This window comes from Momordica charantia (assembly GCF_013281855.1).
Source record: "Momordica charantia cultivar OHB3-1 chromosome 8 unlocalized genomic scaffold, Mcharantia_2.0 BLBB01000008.1, whole genome shotgun sequence".
NCBI lineage: Eukaryota > Viridiplantae > Streptophyta > Magnoliopsida > Cucurbitales > Cucurbitaceae > Momordica > Momordica charantia.
This window is the reverse complement of record NW_028275166.1, coordinates 2,853,379-2,871,684: the sequence shown is the minus strand read 5'-3', so window position 1 is coordinate 2,871,684 and position 18,306 is coordinate 2,853,379. Positions and strand designations below refer to the sequence as shown.

Genomic DNA, 18,306 nt, shown 5'->3' with positions numbered 1-18,306 from the left:
TATGTATGATATGGGTTGTTTGGATCAATCCAAATAATTCAATCCCAGATTTTTTTTTCTTTTTTAGTTTTTCAAGGAAGTTCTTTGGATTTGGCTGTCTTAATTGTGTTTTGATTTTGAAACTCTCTTCATTCAACATCCTCCCTTTCCTGCGGTTTAGTAGATTTTGTAGATAAAATCTAGGGTTCTATAATTTGCCAAATCTCAATGGTGTTAGTTCACTTAAATGTTGAACAGGAATGTTGTGTCGAATCATTTTAGATTCATTTGCAAAAATTATATATTTGTATATTTCTAAAAATTGTTAAGAAAATAGAGTAAATGTAATTACTTTAGGAATACATGTTTGAAAAATGAACTTTATGATTGAGATTTATAAATTAAAAATGATTTATTTGGGCTTCGCAACATTATCTAACCATTTTAACATTTAATCCTTCTTAAAAGTCCCACATTTCCATACACGGATTTTCACGATCTTTTATCCTAATTCAAATACTTCATAAAAAATCTCTTAATAGATCATCCAACTTATTACTCTAAACAATTTTGAATCATCGAAAAGAAATATTCGCCTTATTAGTTATTATCAATTATTTTAAAATTTTCTTAATCATATTGGTACGATGTCAAATATGGTATCGATTCATTTATGTAATTTTCCGTAACACTAATTATGGAAGTTGTAAATTTAAGTATACAAAAATTAATAATTTTTTTTTCAATAACTTCAAAGCATATCTCAAAAAAAAACTAATAAAAATAATAAAATAACTTCAAAGCAAAAATAGTGTCATTTTCTCTCTGACCAAAAAAACAATTTCCCAAAAGAATCCTCGACTCTTTTAAACTTAAATTTCAAACCTGACTACCTTGAAATTAATTTGTTGACCAAATATATGTTTTAAATGACCTTGGAAAATAGAGTTTTAACTAAATCGCTTTTTTTTTCTTCATAATTTCTCAAATATTAATTAGGTATTTTATCTAAATATATTTCAATTAGTATTTTCATGGTTTAAATCTTAATTACTTAAAGATACTTATTCTGTCATAGAAAATTTTGTCTCAAAACATAGTCTAAATACATTCTAGCCTATATGTTCTAATAAGTTTTAAAAAATAGTTTTTCTCAAAAAAAAAAAAAGTAAAAAAAATTGAGTTCTAATAAGTCTAAATACATTCTAGGGAAAAGAACTACAGTTTATCCCCCAACTCTTCTTTATATTATTCTTATATATTTAGTCGTATATTAAAAGGTGTAATACTTAACCCATAATATTAAAAATATATCATACTACAACTACATTATATCATATAATAGAGCTACACTACATTTAAGTAGAGTATAAATTTCATTCGAGGCACAAATACCCATTTCTCGACTTGATTTCATGTACGAGTTGCCTCTCAGTAAAATTTTAGATGAGGATTTGAGATTTTTTATTTATTTTATTGAGTTCACGTTAGAACGACCTCAAGTTTTATCCATGGAGCGCACCTCAAATTCAATCCAGCCTTATATTTTTCAATAACTAAACAATTACATATATAAATATATACCAAAACTTTATAAAATAACAGAATAAAGTTTTTATTTTTAATTTAATTCACATAATGGGAAAATGGAGGGGTATTTAGGGGAAAAAGTGTTGGTTGGTTCAGGCGTTCAGCATCTTCAATGTCGCTTTTAAAGGGTGTGTCATTAGAAAACGACGAAGCTGACGGCGACCAAAGATCTTTGTTACTAACCGACAAACGTTCACGGCCTTTAACCATGGTTACCAACTTACCACTTCACCTTACCAGAGTTAAAAAACTTCCGATAAATGGGCGCCGATCCTCTACGCCCGCTGCTATGCTACGCTCGGTCGGTTTATATGAAATTATCATTCTCTTGAATTCTTTTCATATACTACATTTACCTATATTTATAATATCCATTTGTTCAGTTTTGAGGTCATGTCAATTTAATAATTTGTTTTATTTAATTGATGTTTGTGTTTATTCTTAGCTAGTACATGAATGTTCGATTTTTAGAAGTTGAGTCTGATTTAGTAAGAATTTTCAACCTAATTAATTTTAGGAAAATAGATAAGTTAGAGGCGGGATGTTATTAAAAGAAATACTTAACCTTGCATTCCAGCCATGAAGTTGCTTATTCAGTTTATGCAAGAGATCTACAAATTGAACCATACATAAGTTTGTGAGGCTATAGCAGTAGAACACGACGTGGAAGAGTGTTAAATAGAAAAAATTCCTAAAGCTGTTTGATAAGAATGTATGCGGGAGAGTCTTTCGTTATTTTAACCTAAGGAGATTTTCTATTTATGCCTTATTTCCTAAGAAAAAACACGATTATTTTATTTTTTATATGAAGAGGAATATTATAATAGATGACATAGTTTAAAATTATGATAAGAAGATACCAACCATTTTAATTTTAGTGGGGATAAACATTACTTAGAAATCGTATCATTTTCAAAAAATTATTGAATAACACCTCAATCATATGGAATCCTAGTAAATTATTGAAATATAAACATCAAATATTATATTGGATTTCTTGTCTGGTTAAAGATGTATGCAAATCATTATTTTGTACCGATACTTTTTTCATTATTAAATGTTGCATAGATAATAAAATAAAAATAATATTTATTATAAATTTAGAATATATAAGTAATCTATCTCTGCTAAGTTTTAATTTATCTAAACAAACATCTCTATTTAGGTTAATTTCTTTATCTTTAATAGTAATCGGCATAAAATATTTGTAATATTTAAATACTTTTCTATTCATATTTCCAACAAAATATTAATATAAGTATATAATTAGATAAAATAAATTAACGCGTGTAACACAGTTGCTATTTTATTTTGTCCAAAAATCTTAATATATTTATTTGTTTATTTATCTATTTGTCCAAAAGGGAGGGTAGGTGATTGGAGTGAATGAGAATCCAGAGATTCGTCCTTTCGCGGCACCAAACGGCCGCACATAAACGGAACTTTTAAACGCCGTCTATCAACCGTCACAACCCAAGCATACGTAATACCACAAATAAATTCATCCACTATTTTATTTGTGAGGAAAATTAATAATTTAGTGGGGTATCGATTTTTATTATAAATCTTCAAATTTTATTTTTTAGGTAAAACAAATTAAGTGGAGGGATCCGAACTCATAATCTATTGATTAGAGATAAATGGCAATTACTGCTATAAACTCATATTGGTTCATAAAATTAATCTTAGATTTAGACAAATTTGGCAATCTATACATTAAGTTCAAATTCAAGTATGTTCGCCAACTAATTTTAATTGGAAAAAAAAAATCAACATATCAGTTTTGGAAGGGTCTCTTTGGTTGGAAACTCGGATTCAGTTGTTTGTTTTTAGATTTACGAGCAATTCATTTTTTAAAACTGTTTTTGAATTTTGTTATCCAAATGGTAGAAATTCTGAAAACGACTTTTTTTATCTTTTAGTGTTTTCAGATTTATAATTTAAAAATTTTAAGACGCAGAATTACATTAAAAATGATCTAATCTTTGATAAAAATATTTCTTCATATTATAAATTCATTTTGTAAAATTAAAATACGTAAAATGTAATGTATTCTAAATTATATAACGTTGTAAAATAATAATTATACAAAATTTATAAAAAAATGTTAATAAATTAATTAATATAACTTTAGATTAAACTAAATATTTAGTTTGTAACTATTATAGTTTACAAATATACAACTAAACACGTATATACCAATTTTTAAAAATACAAACTCTGATTTTCATTGAATCCCTTGTTTTCTGATTACAACGAAACATACTCTCATTTACTTTCCTTAAAATTCAAGTGTTAGCACAAAACTGAACTCGAACGTAAAATAAATCACCGAAAAGAAAAACTTCACATATTTAAGGAAAAATCTAATCAATAGTATCATATTTTTTAAAGTCTCATCAATGACCTATATTTTAACGTTCGTGAAATACATTTTTTTTTTCTAATTTTTGGTTGTGTACTAAAAATTGTTGGGATCCTTCGTTTGGAAGTAAAATCGTATAAATTAGTGGAATTCTGATCTCAACTTTCCACTTTAGCCCTCCATCGACCACTTTTTTTTTTTTTTTTTTTCCTTTCCTTTTTCTGGGTAAGTATTTAGCTATCAGGAAGGGGAAAAAAAAAAGTTTTCTCGAAGAAGTTTTGTTTGATCCAAAATCTCAATATTGCAACCACATACATAACCAAATAACCAAAAGGCCAAAAAATTATTTATTGTTATGGTTTTCAATTTTTTTTTATATAAACATAAGTATTCGATAATTTTTTTTTAAATGTGTAAAAATTTTGAAATCAACAAAATTAAACTTATTTGTTGTTGTTTCTAGTTTCTTTTTTTTTTTCCTTTCTAAAACACAAATAAAAATACTGTTTTATAATTCATAATCTACCAAATGCATAATAAATATAACATCAAAATTTTAATATTTAATGTAAAAGTAAAATTTCATATAAAAGGTAAGAACAAGAAATGATTGTCATGTTGGGTTTGTGCTTAGGTGACGAGAAAGACATGTGCCCTATCAAGTCGGGGTAGATTGATAGGAAGAGTGGGATATCTTTGATCTAATGATGGTACTTGGTAACAATTTTCTTATCAAAATTAAGTGTATGTTTATCCTTTAACTATTTAGTTTTTATAATTTATAAACATATTTGATCACTTCAACATTAATCTACATATATAAGAAACTTTTAAAAAAGATTTATTCGTCAAATTATTATTGTTAATTAATTAAACAGACTGAACATATTTTTATTAAAATAAAATAAAACTCTATTCTCTACTACTACTATGATAACAAAAAAGTCCTCGAATTATTATTGTTAATTAATTAAACAGACTGAACATATTTTAATTAAAATAAACTAACATTCAGTTCTCTATTATTGTTATTATATTAAAAGAATTAAAAAAATAGTCGTCAACAGCAGGGTTCGAACCTGCGCGGGCATAGCCCAACAGATTTCAAGTCTGTCTCCTTAACCACTCGGACATATCGACTTTGTGGAAAGAAAATCGAAAACTCGTACATTTTATAATTTAAGGACTAAATCGATACCCAGCCAAATCCAATGGACTAAAAAACGTAACGAATTCGAAAGTATTCATTCATGATGTCCAATAAAGTCTCACCTGAGCAGAGATGGCAGTTTCCTGTAGACTTAAAATAAATAAGCATATAATCACATCATAATCAATCTAATAAAATACCCACAAGTGCCAGAATCAGCAGTCTCTCACTTCAAACAAGTTAGATCTCTCCTTCAATAGATTTAAGAATAAATTTAGAGAACACAGGAAGAAACTGGGAAGTCCCTGCAAGAGGTTCAATCAATCAATCTCAATCACTCATGTAAAATCAATTGCAAATGGATAATTGGTATCCAACTATTCTTTAGAACTCGAGGACACAATAGTACAACCTATAGAACAGATCTTGTTCAAATAAGATCGTTCATATCCAACCATTCTTGAGCAAAACTTATATTGGTATTAACTTCTAACCACCACGGTAGACCTAGAAGCGTTAAAATTGAATCAATTCCAGCTGAACATCATCACAGTAGTGACCAAATAATCAGGAAATGTAGGTTCAACCTATTATCTGATTTTAACTCGCCCCATCAGACAGCTGATTTAGTACATAACCTCAAAATAGTTTTTTTTTTTTTTTGGAGAAGAAACAATTTCATTGATGATATGAAAATAGATAAAAAAAAAGAGGGAGGGCCCGTGAAGGGATCACCTTCACAACCAAGAGATAACCAAAAGAACTAAGAAGGGGGTGTTCCTTGTCTTGGAAGGTCCTATAGTTTCGTTCCATCCAAAGTATAGCTCCAACAATATGCAACCAAAAGCAGTTTTTTCTTTTTTGCGAAGGGATGGCCTGTGAGGGTGAAGGCCAACAGTGAGGGCATAACCGAAGGGAGAGCTACTGACCAGTCAAAGAGAGTGACGATTTTGCTCCACAAGCTGTTGGCGAAATCACAAGAGACAAACAAATAGCCTCAAAACAGTGAAACTCGCCTTCTGGAAAGTTAAACACTTTTTATTCTACACGACACTTATTAAACACAAATTCGACTGTCCATAAACTAAACTTGTAATTTAATCTTAATAAAACAAAACTCGAACACCTACCCTAACCTAATGGTGACAGAATGTCTAAAATAAAACAAACAGGTTTACTAAGATCACATGGGATTTAAACTAACTATTTGCTAAGAGAAGAAAAGATTCTAGTTATATTTCTACCTAATCACTTTCAACTCATTTCTTTATCCAATTAAAGTAAGGAAGATTGTACTCTCACTGTGAGCCAATTATTTTTTCTTTGCACAAATGGCTACGGCTTATGCAAAGAGTCATAAACTCATTCCAATGCGCACGAGGCAATGCTGAGAAAAATCAAATTCTAAAACTCCATGTTCTTGCACCAGAAGAATGAAAATCTCTTATAACTTTATTAATCAACACATTCAGATTTGATCAGAGATTCAGACTCAGGCGAATCAAATCGCAATTACTCATACAATTTCTATCCAACTCTGTTTTCCAGAGTTCATTTAAAAATTTTATACACTTCCCAGACAGATCTAGGAGTTGAAACAAACCTCTCATGGTGTCACCCTGTAATCATGGTTCCGGCTCCATTGTCGGTCATGATCTCCAGCAGCAAGGAATGCGGCAGCCTCCCGTCGATGATACTTGCCGTCCTCACCCCCTGAGCCAACGATCGGACACAGCAACTCACCTTCGGAATCATACCTCCGCCGATTCTTCCCTCCTCCATCATCTTCTTCACCCCTTTAATATCTATCTGCTTCACCAAGCTTTTAGGGTCGTCTCGGTCTTCCAGAATCCCGGCCACATCGGTCAGCAAGATCAATTTCTCAGCCCCCAGCGCCGCTGCTAATTCTCCGGCGACTGTGTCCGCGTTGATGTTGTACATCTGCCCGGACTCGTCCGCCGCCACCGAAGAGACCACTGGAATGTGGCCTTTGTCCAGAAGTGCCTGAAGTACCGTAGGGTCCACGCGGGCTACTTCGCCGACGAACCCTAATTGTGCCGCATTAGGGGCTGGCCGGGCGGTTAGTAGCCGCCCGTCCACACCACAGAGCCCAGCGGCCGATGCCCCAGCCTTATTGATCAACGAAACCAGATTCTTGTTCACATCGCCGACCAATACCATAGACACTATTTTCATGGTGTCGGCGTCGGTCACCCGCAGTCCGTCGCGGAAAACCACCTCGATGTTGAGCCGTTTAAGCCAGTTGTTAATTTCCGGCCCACCGCCATGAACCAAGATCGGACGAAGTCCAACGCAGGACAGAAGAACGAGATCGTTAACAACCGAGGCCTGTAGCGACCGAGATTTCATGGCGGCGCCTCCGTACTTGACGACGATTGTCTTACCTCGAAATTTCTGGATAAAAGGCAGGGATTCCGATAGAACATCGACTCGGAACTGCCCCGGAGTAACAGAATCAACAACAGGCTCCAGTTGCTGTGTCGCCGAGCATCTGATCGACAGCGACGAAGAAGACGACGCCAATTTGCGCAAACGCAAAGCGGGCGAGAAAACCGATGAACTGGAAATGGAAGGATTAATCGAGGTTTTGGAGGAAAATAGGTTCGAGGCGGATGGACTGAGCAAGCTTTCGAGCGTCGGCATTTTCCCGGCCGGCGACGGAGATCGGAGGGAGGCGGCGATTTGAAGCAGGGGATTGGAAAGGGCAACTAGGGCTTTAGAGCAAGAGCAGCCCAGTAAGGAAACAGATAACTCAGTTTATAAGAATTTCTTTTTCTGATTTGATTAATACAATTTGAGGTTTTGAAAAGGACAACAATAATATGAAATTGAAGAACAATTATTTAGTGTTTTTCCCCTTTTTTTTCTCCGACAATATGCACAATTATTTGGTTATTTCGTCACATACCAATTCGTCATTTACCGCAACACTTTTAAATAATTAATTTTAATCATAGCTATTACTCATGAGTGCTCATTTTTTTTTTTTGTTTTTTCTCTCTTTCTTTTCAATGAATCGAGATTTGAACTAGTTAAACTAAGTTGAGATTGATTAGAATAAAATCATTTAAAAATTGAAATTGAATTTTTAACTGATCGGAGGAAGGTGTCAATTTGAAGCGACAATGTAGAGCGATTTGTTGGGTGGTGGGTAGTATGAGTCATTTCTTCAAAAGCAAAAGAGAGAGAGTGATAGAAGGGTTGGGTTGTGGTGTGGGTGTGAATCGTGAGAGGGGCCTGAAGGCGACATATGTTTTAAAGGTAAAGAATGTTAGAATAGGTTAAAAGCAAACGGAGTTAAACCGAATAATTATAGGGTTGGTTCAAATTTTATATATGCGATTTGAATAGGTTTTTATATGACATATTATATGATTTTTTTCCTCTTATACAATTCATTGAAGAGCATAGTTGACATGTTTCCTCTATAGCTTTGAGTTGATCTCCTATAGTTTTGATTGTTAAGGCCGGCTTAATAGTTATTTTGTTTTGATTTCCATTCTTCAAATTAAATTTGTATACTATGTTTACTTTCTTTATATATTTTGCATCTAATGAAAATCTAAGCGATTTTTTTTTAAAACACTTTTTAAATTTAAATTAAAATTTGAAAAAAAAAGCAAGTTTTGTTCTTAAATTTTAGTAAAAAATTCAAAATGTGTTTCAAGAAATAGCAAATTAGCATAATTTTTAAAAAAGGGAAAAGTAAAAACAAACTCAATATCAAACAAAGCTTTCCGCATTATCAATTTTGTTATTAATAAAAATCGTTTCTAAGAAATAATAAAACATATTAAAGAGCTTCAGAAAAGATCATCCTCAAATGCTGGTTAAAATGGAAATTAATGGTCAAACTAAAATTTGAAACCATTTACAGAAAACAATTCAACACAACACTGAATGAATCAAAATGCAGCTTCATGGCCCTAAGGAAAATTTCCTAATAAGCATCACTATATATATCATGCCTTCTGTCTGTTTTTCTTATGCAGCTTCCTCGAGGTGATGTATTTCTTGTCACTTTTCAGAAGAAGAATCATATTTTATCATTGGGCTTTCTTTTCCTATCTTTGTTATGACATAATCTGGACTATTTTGAAAGCCCTATTAGCATTTTGTAGTCATCATCATTCCGTTCTTCCATTATTGCATGCCTTTTCCAGTTCGAGAGCAATGTTTTCATCTGCTCCTCCTTTCTAGCAGCAATTTGGTGGCTCCTGCAGCAGCAGCAGCTTGATCCAATGCCTTTCGAGCCTCCTTCAACTTCTCGGAAACCTTGGTCCATCGGATTGTCTTCCAGTATCACAAGCTTGACTTCCATCTCGCGCTTTCGATCGTGTTCCAGGATATACATCTCTGTTAGGTTTTACGGAAATGCCGGCGGTGCCTTCGCCTTCTTCGAATCCTCTCCCGCTTTCACCAACCTTTCCCGTCTTCGGCCTCACGAAGAACTTGTTCGGCGTCTCTAACCCTGTACCGTTATACATCGTCTCTGTTGAAAGCACTCAAAATTGTAGAGGGAAGTTTGATTTCAGGAGGAGAAAACTTTTTGTTGTAATTGGAATAATGATGGATGGCTTTTCTATTTATAAAGATAATTTTATCCTCTCTCGAGGAGGAAATTATCTAAATCCATAGCCAATTAGGAAATATTGGAAAGAAAATAAATTAAATAAAAAAATTTCCTAATTAATTTAGGATTACATTATATTTTCTAATTGAATTATATCTAAAACCCTAATAATTGTGCATGAATTATTATTTTTGAACATCTTGATCTATGCCAAATTGTTAAATTATAATTAAATTCAAATATTTAAACATATTAGATTAATAAAATAAAAAATAAAAATATAAAATAGGAGTGCCTTTTAAATTTATTTACCTTCGGGTTTGGTTTGAACTTTTGGGTTTTTATCATAAATAAAAAAAATCAACTTTCTAACAAATAGAGCAAAGTTCAAGTTTTCATTTAGCAGTTTGAACCGATTCGATTCAATTTGATGGGTTCATTACCTTTAAAAAAATTCCTTTTGTCTATAAAGATAACTAGATTTTAAAATCAAAAGACTTGGATCAAATAACTAAAAAAATAATTTCGAATGGTATGAATAATCATGGGAAAAAAACATAAAACCAGCGAAATAATGATTTTACAAAAGTCAACCAGTGCATTTTAACGTTAAACTTTAGATTCAACTTGAATAAATAACAGAGCCAAAAGAAAAGGAAAAAATCACATAAATTCAAGAGCCACATAAATACTATAACGTTTAAAAAACTTAAAAGCAAGAAACTAAAATAAGTAAAAAGAATTTTCAAACAAAAATAAAATTCCTAAACTGAGCTAAAAAAAACATTCACATGAAAATAATCGAACACCAACAAAAACACAAAAATACTTGGAGCTCGCCACAAATCTTTTTTGAAAATGTAAATTTAACTAATTGACTTATACCACTCATTCAAGTTTTGCATATTTGATGAAAAGTAAAGTTGTTAAAATTTCCCAACAAACAAAATCATGGAGAGAAAACTGACTTTTATTTGCAAGTATAATAATAAATCAACTCCATGGTTTTTACCTCAATAATAACTAACTGTAGAGTTTAAATTATTTCTCTTCAGAGTTTCAAATTCTCACGCTCATTGTACTAAATAATAATAATAAATCACTACAATAATGACAAATTTAATTCCTAGACTTTGATGGTCTATAGGACAAGAGCGTCGCTTCATTTCAAATTTAATTCAGCTCTTTTTTCTTGAATTGAATCAACTATGAGTCAAGATGGTGTTGCAGTGGATCTTGCAAGACAGACTTAATCATAATAAACAAGCAATACCTTGATGGATAGCCAAAGAGATACAAGATCAGATAGAAACACGAATAAGGGTGTGTTTGGAATGTATTTTAAAGTGTTCGTGCACGAACAAGGGTGTGTTTGGAATGTATTTTTAAGTGTTCGGACTAAAGAGTAGGGTTAAGATTTTAGAGCATAGTAAAAAGTACTTTTGACGGATTAAAAATGCTTTCTCCTTTCATTTTTTCTCCATGAAAGCACATTTCCTTTTAAAAAATAATAATAACAAAAATAAAAGTGCTTTGATAGAATCAGGCCAAATTTTCATGTGGAGTAAATCCTAAACACGTGTTTCATTCTCCATATGATGAATCAATAAGCTGTGCTTATAAATACTTTTTAACTGCAGGTTCAGAAATTATCTCATGTGCATGAGTGATCTCATTGAAAAAGTTACCTTTTACTACGAAGTTGCTCTTTCTAGCATTCCCATTTGAAATTTCCGGAGGTATTCTCTTGACCTTATGTCAGCCTGAATCATATAGAAAACAAACATGGCATCTCACATCAACTCTCAGCCTAATGCAAGATATAACACAAATAGTATGTAGAAAGATACAAATTAAAAATAAGCATTGGATATTCAGTTCACGGAAGAAAGTTGGACTTCCCACAAAAACAAGAAAGAAATGTTATAATCTCTAATGAAACAAGACACTTCCTTTCCATTACCATACAAAACGTGCAGAAAGGGATGGGCTACTTTCAGTGCTAAGGATTTAAAAGCTATCCATGTAGAATATATTATTAGACTAGTAAATGACTTTTCTAACCATCATTTATAAGACTTTATCAGCAAAAGTCCAATGGATATGAAATAATTACCATGGAAATGTTCTGAGCAAAATTATGTTCTACCTGTCGTATAGGTTCTGGTACGCGATGCTTGCATGTGATTTTAACAATTTTGATGGCAGTATCGAGTGAAACACGATGACCAATTGAAACATAGATGGGCTTCGATGAATCAACTGTAGATCTCATAGCCTGAAAAAAAGAGGAAAAGGTTAACCAATGTTCCTAAACAAAAGCTGTACTTTAATGTATGGTAACATCTGAAAAACCACTAATCCTGTCTCGTTGGCTCCAGAACTCAACCAAATTAAATTACCATAAAAAAAATATTATAAATAGTTTACCACACCCCAAATGCATCCAGAGACACCCCTCAAAGTTATTATAGAATCAGTATCTTTTCCTTTGGATTGAATAATTTGCCTCACACTGGACTGGGTAAGACCATCAACATGATGCAGCTGAAATTCACATTACATGATACATCAGAATAAGAACTTAAAAACAAGACAAAATAGCAACAGAATAAGCATTCAGTAACAGTTTTTAAAACCTAGGCCTAGCAATACTTGACAAGGTTAAACATTCTAATAGTAACTAGAGAAATATATTGATAATGAAAGAAATATAAAAATATAATTACTAAGAAATTCGAGGTACTTGGACTCTCCCTTCTCTAGAGTATTCTTACTCAAACATTCAGCCTAAACCACACTAAACGATTGTCTGCCTCAATCCTTTTCCACTCACTCTATACTTATATCCTAATAGCATTCTTATCACATTCAAATCAATGCCAAATGATATGAAATCAAAACTCACATTCTTGCCAATTCCAATGGTAGGCAGATTAGCTAGAACGCCAAGATGACTGGCCAGTCCAAAACCTGCACGTTCCTCCCATGGAATAGTCAATGTTTCAAGATAACATATTATGTTGATATTGCTACAGATAATTGATCAACGTTCAAGTTATGAACTAGCTGAAACAGCATCCCAACACCTTTATTTATTTATTTATTTTTACTACAGTGGAATCCTACCAATAATTCACAAAGAATTGGAAAAAAAAAACAAAAAATACCTCGAGGATGAAGTATTCCATTTCCATCAACCATCAATAACTGCTAAAAGAATCAGTCATGTCAAATGCAAAAAGGCATAGAGGAGACTGATTATTACAAAGCATAGAATGATAAGTGCATAGGCAATATGTTGGGATCAAAATTATAAACTATCTATTCTAAAATTTTCTGTTCAGGAGAAAGAAAAGTATGGGATGCTGTTACATAAATGCATATAAAAAAATGACGACTTCCACAAAAAAGAAGCATCTCCCACATGATTTCAGCATAACATGCGAAGAAACAGAAATTGGTATAGCAAGAACATATAACTTTTGACAGGCACAACTAAACTCAGCACAGGTACTCATGCACTCACCTGTGGGTACAAATGAATAGCTCTCTTTTTCATCCTCTCCAAAAGCTCCAAAAGAACTGGGGCCTGAAAAAGATTCCAAATAAAGTGCCAACAAATATGATCATTAGCATTCATGGGAACACAGCAATCCTATCTGTATATGTAAACAAATTAATGGTAGAAAAGATAGTCTGAAAACAAGCAAATGAATATGGAATGTACTTGAAATGAACAAAATAAAGGAAAAGAAACCTCTCTAAATGCTAAGAAGCCAGGAACATAAGGCACTTGGACGGTGACAAGAGAGAAGTCATCATAGACAAGTTGAAGAGTTTTGAGGTCCAATACCACGAGCGTACCACACGCGACTGATGAATCTTCCTTTAAGAAGCTTATATCAACGCCGCCGACGAACTTCAACTCGTTCCCTTCCCCTTCCGCCTCTGTAATTTTCCATGTGAACTCGTCCTCTTTGATCAGTTTCTTCTTCAGCAAATCCTGTGCCCTGAGAAACATAGACAAATTTTAGGGCGATTTCAAATGTAAGATTCTGTAGAAAGAGAAATTTGTCCAATTACAGATTACTCTATCCAATTCTGTGTTTCAACCGATGATCTTGTTGACGCCTCGGAATACGGCGTCTCTTGTTTCTCTTCTTCAGACATCTTCTAAGCCTCAAAATTCAGCGAGCAATCCGATTAGTACTCGGTGGCCGAAAGGAATCGAACCGATCTAAATAACCGAATTGAACCGAGTCGGTCGAGTCGGTTCGGTTCGGTTTGCTTTTACACATTCTGGCGTTCTTAACCTTTAAAACCTATATGCGCCGCCCCCCAGGCCAACCTCTCGACTCACGACCCACGCAACAACCCACCCCCATCTCTCTGTGAAGTGTGAGATTCCGATCTATCCGGAAGCGGCGAGTGACCCTCTCCAGCGGCGGCGACGATCACGGCCGGCGACCACGACTCTTGGACGGCCAGACTCTCTCTCTTTCTCTTTCGCTGTAGAAGAAACGACCCACGATAGCTTTTTCTCGGAGTTCATCAGAACCAGAAGGTGTGGACGAACGAGAATCCCTAAAAGCAGCTGGTAATCTTAATTTCGAATTTTGTTTTTGGATCTGTATGATGTCTTAATATCGTTTATTGATCTTGATATTGATTAGTTTTTATCATCTCGAATGAATGGCCAAGATTTTGAAAGAAACTTCAGGAACTCTGCTTCCGATTTGATTTATTTTCCTCTCGATAGAATGATTTAATTTCGTATTTGAAATAGATTTTGACAAGGTTGAATTGTTTTAGGCAGAAATTGTTGGTGAAGAAGAGAGATGTATAACGGTATTGGGTTACAGACGCCAAGAGGGTCTGGTACAAATGGTTACATTCAGACCAACAAGTTCTTTGTGAGGCCGAAGACCGGAAAGGTTGCTGAAAGCACCAGAGGATTCGAAGAAGACCAAGGTACTGCAGGTGTTTCCAAAAAACCTAACAAGGATATCCTTGAACATGATCGCAAGCGTCAGATTGAACTCAAGCTCGTCATACTCGAGGACAAGCTCATCGACCAAGGTTATACAGATGAGGAGGTTTCTGAAAAGTTGAAGGAGGCTCGAAAAACATTGGAAGCTGCATCAGATCAGGAAGAAAAAGGTGGACCTTCGGCCATAGTACTTTTAGATAAGAGGTATGAGCCGCACGCACTTGTTTTCGAATTTGGTAGTTTTATGACATGGGTCACGTAAAAGCAAGATATGGGGGGCATCCTCTAATGAAGACTCCTGGTATTCGGGGAGTTCCTTTTTCTGCCTAGTGCTGTTTTCTTATTTAGTGTACATGATGATGGTTATATAACATGGTGTTTTTCTTTATTGAATAGGATCTCAGATACGCAGACCCACCAAATTGCTGCGAGAAAGGAGGAGCAGATGAAAACATTGAGAGCTGCTCTTGGGTTGGGCTCATTGGATGATAGTGAGCAACTTAAAGAAGGGATTTCTGATCCATTAGAAAATAGCAGAGAAGGTGAAAATTCTGATATTAAGCGTCGTGAGAAGTCTGAACATGCTTTCTTGGATAGAGAATTGAACTGGAAAAAGCATGCAAAGGAAGCACACAATGATGATAAGGATAAAAAAATAAGGGTTTCAAAGGAGTCCAAAGGTCATAAGAAAGATAGGAAAAGAAGGCCCAAGGATGATTCTTCTGATACTGATTCTGGTGGAGAACATAAGGGAACCAAGAAGAACTTGAGAGATAATCGAAGAGACGATTCTGAAAGTGACATTGACAGCGATGTTGACAAGAAATACATCACCTCACGGAGGTATAAGAAAAACAGGAGGCATGATAGTGATGATTCTTCTGATACTGATTCTGGCGGAGAGTATAAGAAAGCCAAGAAGAACTTGAGAGATAATAGAAGAGATGATCCTGAAAGTGACCCTGACAGCGATGTTGATAAGAAATACATCACCTCAAGGAAGCATAAGAAAAACAGAAGGCATGATAGTGATGATTCTTCTACTGATTCTGGTAGAGACCATAAAGGAACCAAGAAAAACTTGAGAGAATATCAAAGAGATGATCATGAAAGTGATCCTGACAGTGATGTTGACAAGAAATACTTCACCTCAAAGAAGCAGGGGAAAAGCAAAAGACATGATAGTGATGATTCTGATTCAGTTACAGATGATGATGATTTCGGGAAGGGCAGACATAAGAAAGGATCTGGTAGACCTAAAAGTCAAAAGGTGAAGAAGAAGCTAGGAAGCCGGAAACAGGAGTCGACTGATGAATCCAATTCTGACGTTGGGACTGATGATAAAGGCAGGCTATCGAGGCACAAGAACCATCAGGGTAAAAGACGCAGGGCAGATAGTGATAGCTCTGACCATGACGGTTCTGATTCAGATGTAGGTCGCAACAAGAGTAAGCATAGGTATCATAGCAGAAGTGTGGGGAAGGACAAGGTAGATAGTGAATTTGATACCGAAAAGTCAAGAAAGCATCCTAAAGAAGATGTTGGGAGACACAGGCATGATACCGATGACAAAGAAAGTGGTGATTTTAGCCATAGCAGTGATGAAAAAGTGGAGAGGCGCAAAAGTAAGAGGTATGATACTGATGATGAATCTAATGGAGGAGGTGAACGTTTTGATAGGAAAAGTGGTAAGATAGCCACAAAGGGGAAAATAGCCGCTAAAAAGCAATATGATGACAGTGATAGTTCTGATGATAGTCGTGCAGTTGATAGAAAAGGCCGTAATAAGCATGAGAGAGCTAAGAAACATACGATAGGTGATGGTTCTGGTCTAGAGAAGGGATTCAAATCAAGTGGTGGAGCTCGTGAAGGAGGAAAAGGGAATTTAAATCATGCAGATGGTTTGGATGAGCCGGTGACTGCAGATGATAACAATTCGTACAAGTCTAGGAAAGATGCTATCGATGAGTTCAACCATGCAAATCAACATACAATGAAAAGCAAGAGAAAGTTTGATGAGGGTGGTGAAAATGAGCAGCGAGAAGCAAAATCTAGAAACCGAAATTCTACAAGAGAGTTGGGTTTCTATGGAGACCTCAAGAAGGATTCCAAAATTGATTCTGGATCAAACAGTAGAGCAGGCAATAATAGGTATGATGAGATGAGGGATGGATGGCACAGGGAGGACCCAAAAGTTGATTCCGAATCAAATACTAGAGCACGCTATAGTAGTATGCATGATGAGGATGACCGCAGCAAGTTGGATCGAACAGGAAGCAAATATAATGAAGAAACAGAGCATGGAAGTAGACATTATCGTAAGGCTAATGAGTCTCACCGTCACGGTAGTGCCAGTCCAGATATTGAAGAGGGAAAAAGGCATATCAGATATGAGGAGCATAGAGGGAGAAAGCATGAAAGAGATGAGGGTCTAAAATCTAGCAGGGAAGTTGAAAGGGGAGAGTATCAACCAAGCAGCAAGCTGAGAAGATCTGATAAAGATTATGAAACTAGAGAGAGAAAGCATGAAAGAGATGAGGATCTAAAATCCAGCAGGGAAGTTGAACGGGGAGAGTATCAACCAAGCAGCAAGCTGGGAAGATCTGATAAAGATTATGAAAGTAGAGAATCTAGGGAAGTTGAGAGTGGGGAGTATAAGCCAAGCAGCAAGCTGAGAAGATCTGAGAAAGACTACGAAACTAGAGAATCTAGGAGAGATAGGGAGACGGATTACAGAAAGAGGGCCAAATATGACGATTCTCGATCAAGCAGACGTGATGATTATTAGGGTTGGGTCCCAAATTCGTACCATAACTTATCTCTATCAACTCTAGAATTTGAATCATATGCCTTGTTAGCATGCATCCGAAGGTTGAATCGTCTGTTTTTTTTTTTTTTTGAAATGGATGACGGATCTTCGTAAAAGAATGAAATGATGTTTGATTTCAGTCAGCGTCCTTTATTCACTTCAAAACTTGGTAAAGAAAAATTTCCCTAGCGCCTGTTTGGTACTTATCTTCTTACTGTAGTTGGATGCTTGAAGCTGTATTTTGATTCATCAAGTGTTGCATTGTTTTCTGTAAATGGTTCAAATTTTAGTTTGACCATTAATTTTCATTTCATCCAGCACTTGGGGATGATTGTTTTTGAAGCTCTTGTTGATTCTTCGTCATGTGTTTTATCTCTTGAAATGAACCTTTTCTTGCCGGTTGGAATGAAATTGAAGATGCAGAATTGATTTCTTTTGCACTAAAATTGCTGTTCTTGAATCAACTCCTTTATTTAGCCTGGCAATAGGAGGGTGAGTCGACCTACATTGAAGGTCGGTGCTCCACGGAAACTGAGTTCCCAATCTCGACCCATCCAAGAATCTGGGAGCCTTTGTGGAGATGATAGGGTAGGTCTATAGACTTCTATTCTAAGCTGTAAAACGTATGGGTTCTCTTGACTTTCTGGCTTTCGTTCATTCTATCGGTATGCTCTCACAAAAAATATGTTGGATGGATTCAGTGAAGACAAATTAGAGCTCTAATGTTAGGAATAGGGGATTTAGCTCTAATGTTAGGAATAGGGGATTGATCTTTGATGTTAAAAGCAATGATATAATTGATTGAGATTGACTACACATGATGGGT

General features: G+C 34.6%; 3 protein-coding genes and 1 non-coding gene across 11 annotated transcripts; 1 reads left to right on the top strand and 3 right to left on the bottom strand.

The window, feature by feature from the left end:
* Window positions 1-4,992: 4,992 nt before the first annotated feature.
* Window positions 4,993-5,074, bottom strand: TRNAS-UGA (transfer RNA serine (anticodon UGA)). The gene has a single exon. It is a non-coding gene; the product is annotated as a tRNA-Ser (tRNA).
* Window positions 5,075-5,406: 332 nt separating this feature from the next.
* Window positions 5,407-7,883, bottom strand: NAGK (N-acetyl-l-glutamate kinase). Its single transcript, XM_022275690.2, has 2 exons — window positions 6,688-7,883; window positions 5,407-6,046 (listed from the first exon to the last, which is right to left on the bottom strand). Exon 1 carries the CDS (start codon window positions 7,746-7,748, stop codon window positions 6,699-6,701), a length of 1,050 nt encoding a protein of 349 aa, XP_022131382.1. The 5' UTR covers window positions 7,749-7,883; the 3' UTR covers window positions 5,407-6,046; window positions 6,688-6,698.
* A 1,030-nt stretch (window positions 7,884-8,913) lies between these two features.
* Window positions 8,914-13,998, bottom strand: LOC111004621 (endonuclease V family protein). 7 transcript variants are annotated; one of them, XM_022275697.2, is made up of 9 exons: window positions 13,772-13,998; window positions 13,439-13,691; window positions 13,208-13,270; window positions 12,849-12,891; window positions 12,587-12,651; window positions 12,109-12,225; window positions 11,828-11,956; window positions 11,367-11,441; window positions 8,914-9,597 (listed from the first exon to the last, which is right to left on the bottom strand). In XM_022275697.2, exons 1-8 carry the CDS (start codon window positions 13,849-13,851, stop codon window positions 11,373-11,375), a joined length of 819 nt encoding a protein of 272 aa, XP_022131389.1. In that variant the 5' UTR covers window positions 13,852-13,998; the 3' UTR covers window positions 8,914-9,597; window positions 11,367-11,372. The 7 variants fall into 7 exon arrangements, with proteins under 7 accessions (XP_022131389.1, XP_022131387.1, XP_022131388.1 ...); XM_022275695.2 differs by having other exon boundaries at window positions 8,914-9,576; XM_022275696.2 differs by lacking the exon at window positions 8,914-9,597 and adding an exon at window positions 10,631-10,951.
* Window positions 13,999-14,040: 42 nt separating this feature from the next.
* On the top strand, window positions 14,041-17,822 carry LOC111004608 (pre-mRNA-splicing factor). 2 transcript variants are annotated; one of them, XM_022275674.2, is made up of 3 exons: window positions 14,041-14,278; window positions 14,498-14,875; window positions 15,068-17,822. In XM_022275674.2, exons 2-3 carry the CDS (start codon window positions 14,520-14,522, stop codon window positions 17,457-17,459), a joined length of 2,748 nt encoding a protein of 915 aa, XP_022131366.2. In that variant the 5' UTR covers window positions 14,041-14,278; window positions 14,498-14,519; the 3' UTR covers window positions 17,460-17,822. The 2 variants fall into 2 exon arrangements, with proteins under 2 accessions (XP_022131366.2, XP_022131365.2); XM_022275673.2 differs by having other exon boundaries at window positions 14,494-14,875.
* Window positions 17,823-18,306: the final 484 nt, after the last annotated feature.